General features: G+C 35.9%; 1 protein-coding gene across 3 annotated transcripts; it reads right to left on the bottom strand.

The window, feature by feature from the left end:
- Positions 1-1,557: 1,557 nt before the first annotated feature.
- Positions 1,558-9,117, bottom strand: LOC128871816 (larval cuticle protein A3A). 3 transcript variants are annotated; one of them, XM_054113902.1, is made up of 4 exons: positions 9,066-9,117; positions 8,849-8,995; positions 2,813-2,972; positions 1,558-2,713 (listed from the first exon to the last, which is right to left on the bottom strand). In XM_054113902.1, the coding sequence occupies exons 2-4, from the start codon at positions 8,861-8,863 to the stop codon at positions 2,226-2,228; spliced, it is 663 nt and encodes a 220-aa protein (XP_053969877.1). In that variant the 5' UTR covers positions 8,864-8,995; positions 9,066-9,117; the 3' UTR covers positions 1,558-2,225. The 3 variants fall into 3 exon arrangements, with proteins under 3 accessions (XP_053969877.1, XP_053969875.1, XP_053969874.1); XM_054113900.1 differs by having other exon boundaries at positions 8,849-9,091; XM_054113899.1 differs by lacking the exons at positions 8,849-8,995; positions 9,066-9,117 and adding an exon at positions 8,763-8,842.
- Between the last annotated feature and the right edge of the window lie 962 nt (positions 9,118-10,079).

Genomic DNA, 10,079 nt, shown 5'->3' on the forward strand with positions numbered 1-10,079 from the left:
CATTGATTCAGCTTTTGCAAAATTTTCATTAAAATCTCCAGCTAAAATTAATGGTAGTTTATGTTTATTCGTATTCGTAAAATATATATATGTATACCTTAGTATAGCGTGGCGACCCGTCCCCACGACAAGCGTCGCCACGCCAACGATTCGGTTTACAAGTGAGCCTATAGATGTTTCACATCCAAAATGACTTTGAATGATGAAATGTTTTGAATTTTCAGGTGGCGCAAAGTTAATCATCCAGTTTTGTATTGGAAAATTATTAAATAAAGTTAAAAAAAATTAAATAAAAAAATGACTTTGAGTGATGAAATTTTTTGACGTTTCTGGTGGCGCAAAATTAATTATCCAGTTTGGTATTTGAAAATTATTAAATAAAATTAAAACAATATTAAATAAAAAAATGATTTTGAGTGATGGAATTTTTGAATTTTCAGTTGGCGCAAAAGTAATCATCCAGATTTGTATTTGAAAATTATTAAATAAAATTAAAAAAATAATAAATAAAGAAATTATATTGAGTGATGACTTTTGACCTTTACGCCCGCCATTGCTTGTCTGTTTTTATACAGCAGCTCTACACTTCACAAATTTCAATTATGATTGACGTACTGCACTATTTGTAAAAAATATAGATAATCCGATAGCATTATGATAATCAAAATGTGTCTTTAAAATATGCCTTCCTCCATAGGCTTAAACTTTTATTCAATTTCAACTTTTGCTCATTACAAGCTGGCATATCTCGAATTTGCTATTAAATAAGTTTGCACTTTTCATTTCGAATTAATAAAGCAATAAATTTGGCATTGCAAAATAGTTCCACTTGGTTTAAATAATTGAGTAATGAAACTTCTTTCTGCTGTGGCTCTGCTTTCTGTGACCTTTTGATATTTTTCAACTCAAACACTGACCTTCGTCATTTCTAGCCAGCCTTCCAGTTTCCCATGAATTCTCTGTAATCGAATTCCTATTATCTAAATAGCGAACATTACCGAACACATTCAAAAACACATAACGCACCAACATTTACTAAGCACTCATGAGCATCCAACTTGCCGCTCTTTAGCAACTCTACATTTGTCTCTCTAACATGGCACACATACTAACACACTTTAACCCACATCATTTGTGAGTTGTTCCTTTGAAATTGACTTAGCACTTCTCATACTACTACACATAAATACTACTACACACGGCAAGCGTCGCCACGCCAACGATTCGGTTTACAAGTGAGCCAATAGATGTTTCACATCAAAATCTGCCGTTTGGAGTCGGTTTATAGGCTTAGTGACTGTAAAAGACTCACCTCAAGAGAGGCCTGTGAAAATGAGCCTTCAAACGGACAAAAACTATCAAACAAATCCGCGCATATTGGATCCAAATCGGCTAATTCTGTTTATGTAAATTTCATCGTCGAAATAAAGCGAAAAAACGCCAGGAGCATTTTATTAGGCCTACCGTGGTTTGTGGAGGCTATTTCTATGAAACACCTTCACTTTGTCACGATGTCATACGCCTCAAGCCCGACCGTAAATAAAACTAACTGAGCGATTATCCTTCCTATAATATACAAATTGTACCAGTTTTATTTATTTGTATGCATGTATGTATAAAAAATCAAGGTCGTCAAAATTAAAACTAATGCTTAGAAAACAACAACACACACGCTTTCGAAACTAATTCTATCGTTATGCTTACATTGTAATCTTATTCGCTTGTAATTGAAAATACGTAAGAGAGCAAAAAGGAGAGAGAGAATAAGAGGGAGAGTATATATGTATGTACTATCCTCGTATATATATATGTACTACGTCCTTTCATCGATACTCAGTATAAAAATTATTTATTTTTATATGTATAGGTATAAGTAGTATACTGAATGAACCGTTACTTGCGATTATGATTATGGTTATGATATAATATATATGTTTGTTGTGTGCCAGAGTAATAATTAAATATCATAACATCATAAAAAGCAATCAAAAGCAATAAAACGGATGCGCAAAAATACAAATATTTATATGTTCTTATATGTAAGTATGTGTGTGGGTACGTATAAATATGTACATAAGTATATTAAAAAAGATAAGAGGTAGCTGATAGACACAAGCTGGAAAATAATATGTATAACGAATAATGAGTACGAGTATTTGCATAAAATAAATCCAAGTAGTCGCCTTCAACGATTTTTCAATGATTTCGTGTCCTTCGCCATACTTTTAGTGCGGATAGTAGGATCCATGATGCGGATCAGTGGCGAGCGGATAACTGGCATAAGCACTACTGTGTGCCAAAGCTGGATAGGCTGCTTGGAAATGTGTGCCAGCTGGTACAGCAGGCAGTGGAGCGGGAGCGGGCACAGGTGCTGGAATGAGAGCCGGTGCGGGTACCGGTGCAATAGGATATGCAATGGCTGGTGCCTTCACAGACACTGCAGGACCAATCAGTGCGGGTGCTATGGGTGCGGTCTTGTAAGCAATGGGTTCCTTACGAACCACGGCATTGAAGCCATTATGTGGATCAGCGGTATAGTCAACAGTACGTTTAGTGCCATCCGGATCAACAAGTGAATAGCTGCCCTTCACCACATCACCATGACGGGTCTCGTGTTGGCTCTTCAAATCGCCAGTATAGCCATCTTGAATGTCATAACCGAACGAGTATTTCGGTGCAGGATCATAAGGTTCCGGTGCTGCCGGTTTGAGTGCTGGAGGAAAATTTATAAAAGAAGAAATTTTTATACTTGAGTGTATTTTCTTGGCATGAGTAAAAGAAGAACTAAAATAAAATTTTCGGAATAGCTTACCAGCTGCTACATATGGCACTGGAAGTGGTCCATTTGGTGCTGCATAGGCAGCATAGCTTAGCGGCCCGGGGCCATCATGTCCATGCGGTCCATAATGTCCAGCATAAGGGCCAATAACACCGCACTGATACAGTGCAAATGTTGTTGTTATAAAGAGTATCTGTAAATAAGACATTACCACATGGAATATACTACTTGCTTGAATGAGTTGGGGCTTAATTTTCTTCCCAACCATAAGTATGGAGTAAATTGAGCTTCTGGTTATTATTTCGTTTGCCTTATGAAATACCCTTATGGCATACCCCAGCCATTCATCGAATCAACCAGTTCTTCCCATAAGAGCAACACTTTCCAGACTCAGGCTTTCAAATGGTCATTAGCTGCACCTCAAAGTGCGCGCTAAGAATCCTTACGAACTGTCAAGCTTAAATAAATAAAGTCGTAAATGAGCTATGATATCTACATGGAAGTTTCAACTATATTGTATGGAGCATTTGGCTAAACTTGCTGTTGTGCTAAAATATGCCACGCATGCATAAACTCATGAAACTTTTAAACAGTGCATTCAAATGAGAATACCATATAGGATTTAATGAGAAGCACCATTTTTTTCCAATTTCAATACCAATGATTTTTCAAATTAAAAAAATTCTCAACGAGAAAAATTAGTTTTGAACATGAGAAACCTTAACATCTATAATTTTTTCAAATATTTGCGATAAATTGGAGTTTGCAGTTAGATTTTGCTTATGCCTGAACCCTTTCAATACGGATTTTTTTAAGGGGAAAAAATATTTAACCATGAAAAGTTATTACAAGTGATCTAAATAGTATGTCCTCTTGTTTAAATAAAGAAATTGCTTCTAGGAATTGAGAAAATATCCTGGGAAAACATTGTCCCACCCGTAATGAACACTCAGTAGATCTATAATTGTCGTTTTTCCAATTACTGACCTAGCACGTGCTACGATTTAACTACGACTGCAAAACATGTGTAGAGAAAAATACAAAGTATAACGGGCCATATATATGGTATATCTCGTAAAAAACTGATGGGAAGAAAATACACAGCGATGCAAAGAAATATTTGGCATTTAGTAAAACGAAAACACTCATTGGGACGTATGTGTCCCGTTAGTATTGAAAGGGTTAAAGATTTCTCAAATGGTGGGCATTGGTTTTAGTGTTTGTTGGCTTACAATTGGACTCAATAGAGTTTCAGGTCAAAGTGCATTTCGATATCTATCGTATTGCCCTGCATTTGTGCCACTACTACCGCGACTTTGTTTTGTGTAACTCTATATTCTAAATCAATTTTTTTTGTTTCTGCTTATAATCAGTCAGCCAGTATTTAAAATATTCTGTAGCAATCTGTAACAACTTCCATTTTAAACAGAAACCTAACCTTTAACAACCCACAAGTGTCTTCCGGACACAATTTAAATAGTGTAATTGATTTAGACTTAAACGTAAAGCAACAAACTTAAGAGCAACCTGCAAGAACGAGCTTTAATAACTTAAAGAGCTTTTGCTTTTGGGTTCTTATGTTGTGTAAATTAATAGCGGTAAGAGAATTATGCTATCAATATACCATTAAAAAATTTTATGAGACATGTTTTTTGCATGAGTTTTTTTGTTGTAACGTAGTTTCAGTTGGCCCATTTTCAAGGTTGTTTATTTATTCTATTGTATTAAACTGAAAAAATCAACTAAAATATAAAAATATAAAACATTTGATTAAACGAATTTATTTTGCATCGGAAACACTGCACAACAAATTATAAAAGACGATTTGAAATCAACAAAAATGGGCTTTTGCATATGATATATAAGAAGTGTTATCTAGGGTTGATATCATTGTTTAGCTAATGGGGAGCAGGTGATTAGGTTTAGAGTTAAAATAGAATTACAGGAGGTAGGGATTACTTTTTGTTAGGAAGAAAAACATATGAAAAATTGCGTGCTTTTATTTATTTGATAATTTTATTTATTTTGATATAGTGCACGTAAGCTGATTTGACAGCTTGAGTAAATATCTTTAAGTTCTTACGTTACTTAAGTAAGTTTACGTTTAGAAAAATTACACTATAAGTTTATTTGTATATACTACTGTGGGCAAAAAGTAAGGTTAATTTATTTGTCAAACTTCGCGGGATTAAAATTTCGCTCTAGTTATTTTTTTCATGAGTTGGCAGCACTGTTAATAACATCTGGGCCAACTTTCATGTGATTGTCATTATCAGTAATATATTTACGCATGTGTTTACCAAACGACCAAGAGTGCATTTTTCGATTTTTACAATGTCTGATTTGATTGAGCAGAATGAAATTTCTTGTTTGCGGAATGAAATTTCGGCTACGGAAACGTCTAGCCTGTTGCAGATGGCATTTGGTGATTCGACCATGTCGCAGAAAAATGTTTATAAGTGGTACAAAAACTTCAAAGAGGGTCGAGAACGTGTTGATGACTTGGAGCGCTCCGGACGACCATCGACGTCAACAGATGACCAACACGTCAATGAAGTGAAGGAGTTAGTTCTCAAAAATCGTCGGTTGACTGTTAAAGACCTTACTGATATGATCGGAATATCAGAAGGATCTGTGAAAACCATTTTAAAATACCATTTGGGCCTACGAAAAGTCAAATCTCGTTTGGTACCGAAAACTCTCAATTTCTTGGAAAAAAGTCGTCGCGTTGATGTGTGTGAAACAATGCTTTCAGACTATCAGGACAAGCTCAAATGAATCATTACGGGAGATGAGACTTGGATTTATTCTTACGACCCTGAAACAACCGACCAATCAAGCGACTATCGTGCTGAAGGCGAGGCCAGACCGAAAAGAGCACGTCAAAGTCGTTCAAAAATAAAGGTCATGATGACAGTTTTTTTCGATTTTCGTGGTGTGGTGCACTATGAATTCCTTCCACCTGCCCAAACTGTTAATAAGGAATATTATTTGAGCGTTTTGCGTCGTTTACGTGAAGCAATTCGTCTAAAAAGACCAGAATTTTGGGCCAACAACTCTTGGTTTTTGCATCACGATAATGCAGCGTCTGACACTGCACTCGTTCTTCGTGACCATTTCGCCAAAAATTACACGCCGTGTTGCTTCTGGCTATTCCCAAAACTCAAGAGACCTATTTGGCATGTTACGGGGATTGGAATAATCGTTGGCATAAGTGTGTATTCCATCGAGAGGGGATTATTTTGAAGGGGATGAAATTGATTTACAAGAATAAATAAAGATTTTTCATTTTACAACCAAATTCACCTTACTTTTTGCCCACAGTAGTAAAGCTGAAAACTAGAAATTAAAATATTTTGAACAGGACTAGTTTAATATCTATAACATATGAAGAAGTATATTAACTCACTAACCCATAATTAAGTAACACAAAGATTAAAATATTGAAGTACCTAATTCATAAATATATATTTTTTTGATCCGAAATTTTTAGTTCTCGCAATACCTGTAAATGAATTACTCATATGTACGCAAAGATTAATACATTGAAAATGTCTGACTTATAACTAACATGTTAAGATGTTCAACACATTTTTTGAAAATAGTTCCAAGCAAGACTCAGAATTAATTCTTAAAGTGGCAACTAATTCATAAGGCATTTACAAATCGTATTTACGCAAGTTGCAGTTTCTAATATAGGCCATGTGAAGATATAGCGCGAAGGTACTTTTGAAAATAATTATTTAATTGGTCTCACAAGGCAGCATATTAGGTCCAATCCTGCACCTAATTTTTCACACGATCTGCCAATCACAAATGGTGTTCTAACCAGTACTTTTGCTGATGACACTGCTACTATGACGACAGCAGCAGATCCCCCAAGAGCCTGCCATAATATAAAATCTCCAAATGATTCCGGTGCTGGTGCTTGAAAGTGAACGAAAATAAATCTTCACATGTTACCTTTGCCACGAGGAGAACCACCTGCCCCCAAATAACTTAAATATTACCTCAATCCCGAAATGTGCTACTGCCAAATATATACTTAGACCTCCATTTGGATAACGGCTTACATGCAAAACGCATATCTTTTCCAAAAGGAAAGCCCTAAGATTATTATTTTGAAATATTTATTGGAATCCAGCACCAAATTCAAATGAGGCTCAGCACCAAACTCAAATTTAGAAATTCTGCAACGTTTCCAGTCCAAGACACTACGCACCCTGGTAAACGCCCGGTGGTATGTGACGAATGTCGAAATTCATCTAGACTTAAAAATCCCTTTAATAATAGAGGAAATAAAAAATGTAACTAGCAAATAAAGAGATAGTATTCAATCACCAAAGGCACTACCTTCTACTCTCAAGTCCGCATTGCGTGTCTTTCTAAGGTTGAAAAGCAAAACACCGATCCAGCTCATCTAAGAGCTACATACGCAAATATAAAATTTGTTTACTAGAATGGATATTTCACAGGAAATATACCTTTACTACTCGGCCGCCGTAGCCGAATGGGTTGTTGCGTGACTACCATTCGGAATTCACAGAGGGAACGTAGGTTCGAATCTCTGTAAAACACAAAAATTAAAATTAAAATTCTTCTAATAGGGGTCGCCCCTCGGCAGGCAATGTCAAACCTCCGAGTGTATTTCTGCCATGAAAAAGCTCCTCATAAAAATATTTGCAGTTCGGAGTCGGCTTGAAACTGTAGGTCCCTCCATTTGTGGAACAACATCAAGACGCACACCACAAATAGGAGGAGGAGCTCGGCCAAACACCCAAAAAGAGTGTACGCGCCAATTATATATATACATATATGCAATATATACCTAAATCTATGTCACTTTTTAAATGAATTCAAATATTTGTAAAAGGCATTCCATGAATTAAGTATCAACAGAGTACAAAATAAAGTTTAAATAAAAAAAAAACTAACTGAAAAGTATTTTAAAAAGATGAGGCATATATACATAAATAAACTTCTTCAAAAACATGAAAGACTTATCTACTAAACTCCATAAAATAAGCAGAAGAATTGTAATATCCATAAAGAGTCGTGTTTACGAAAAATTAAAAATATTATCATAATTTTGTAAACTTCCGCTTTTGTCTAATAATACTAAAGCATGTCTGCGAGATCAAAAAACTACACCTATTGCACATAAAATTTACCAACGAAAAAGCCACTTTACAATTAAAAATTGCATATGTTCTCGAATTGGTGATGAAGAAGACTTTTACTGATTCTTTAAATGACACAAAGATAAAATTCCATTATTTCAATAAGATTTTATTTCAAACCTTTCATACTCTCTTACTTAAAAAGATTTATAAATTATTCCTAGATTCATATCCTCTAGTCCCGGAATTATCATATGGGCGTAATCATCGATGTTGCATCCCTCCCACAAGTAGTACTATGCCAAAACCCATCATAAATGCGCGCTGTTTGATCCAAAATCAATGAAGTAGAAAAGCTCTTTTCTTAAGAATAAGTCCAGTACTTAATCGACGTAATTTTTTTCTGTTCTTGAAAATTAAAAACAAATGGATTAAAGAAATGGCGGATACTAAAGCTTACTCCTAAATTTAAAAGGAAGCCCCCAAAATTTATTGCTTAAAAAATTTCAACAAAAACCGAAACTCTCCGATATAGCGGTATAAACTTCATTCAAATCCACGGACTGGTCCTTAAATTTCAGTGAGCACCAGTTCCGAAAACATGGCTAACGAGGTTACAAGTGCCTTTTACTAATATTTGTCAATTCTGTTTGAAATGCGTCACTTTTTTGGAAGTTTCTCAGAAAGTGTGGGGCTATGATTCCATGTCAAAATGTGAGGTATGCTTTTATGATGAGTCAGCAATGAGATATGTATGATATTTCAAAAATATTCAGATAATAGATATACGATTTTAAGTCGGATTGTGGAATACGCGCTTTAAATACATACATAGATACATAATTTGCTTTCACCATACTCACGCACGAATACATGTTTAAATAAATCATTTGTAACTTCAATTCACTTGCTTGGATAATAAAATCTAGTATATGTAATTTGAGGGCACCTTTAACATCAACATCCTGCCACAGCTTGTCGATAGCCTTCGATCACGCACAAGTCCTGTCCAATTCCGTCGATAAAACGCGCTCAATACGCGTTCAATTCGCAAAGGCCTTTTTCGTCCAGGACGTGGAAACACTAAAATGCAAAACTGAGCACAAATCGAAATGATCGAATAAACAAAACAAGCCAACGGAATTTTGTGAAAAACGTTAACAAACCGAAGTGGCAACGGATGCGGCGCTCGATATTGAAAGACTGTGAAGCGAGGCAAATGGTTCTTGACTTTTATATGCAAGTACCGCATCTAATGTTAACACTCCAACCAGGCGGGAGTAGTGAAGCAGCGGCAGCTGAAAGATATCAATGCGCACGGCAAAAACATTAATAAAAAACACGAGTGTTTGCAACAAACACATGGCAATGCGCAAAAAGTGGTTATAACAACAATAGCAATGACAATGACAGTAATAACAAAAACAAAAAAAAAAACAACAGCAAGAAACGTATTCTGTTATGTAGCATCCAACATCTTTGACTTGCAACGGTTCAAGTGGCTCGCCACGATCACTGCTGGCAACTAAGCCGCCAACCGGCGCAGTGACTAAAATTAAATAATACATAAAATGTATGTGCAAGTACAGATGTATTTTACATACATACATATATTAAACAACAATAAAGTTGGGTTAGCCAGCAGCTAAGTTAAATTGTCCAATACTAACAATGCGCTAATTTAATGCGGCAGCTTTCGAATAAGTGGAAAATAATTGGAAGAGCGCCTCAGCCAAAGCCAAATCAAGCTATATTCTTTTTACCATTTTTATTTTTTCATTTGTGTATTTTTTGTTTTGAGGAGCGGCTAAGGGTCCAGCAGAAAAACACACTGAAATGGAAAATGAAAAACAAACGGCACTTGAGAAGCTGGAAAATCACACAATCGATTTAGGCAAATTGTGTGCATGCATGATGCCACACCGTCAACAAAAGACCAACTGCCAACAGTTTACAAGAAGAACAGCAACAACAATAGCGATGTAAATGAAATCAAGTAAAGCCATGTAAGCCCCACACCACGACTTGCTCTGGGGCGCGATGTCAGTTGGTTAGTGTTAGTGCTGGCTCTCCACACTGTAAAAACGGCCGAATGCAGCACAGCAAATCGAATTGTCAGACACGGCGAATTTCCTTGCGCCTGTGCACCCACCCACACCCTAGCACTTAAGGCATCAGCG

The sequence above is a fragment of the Anastrepha ludens genome, chromosome 2 (assembly GCF_028408465.1).
Source record: "Anastrepha ludens isolate Willacy chromosome 2, idAnaLude1.1, whole genome shotgun sequence".
NCBI lineage: Eukaryota > Metazoa > Arthropoda > Insecta > Diptera > Tephritidae > Anastrepha > Anastrepha ludens.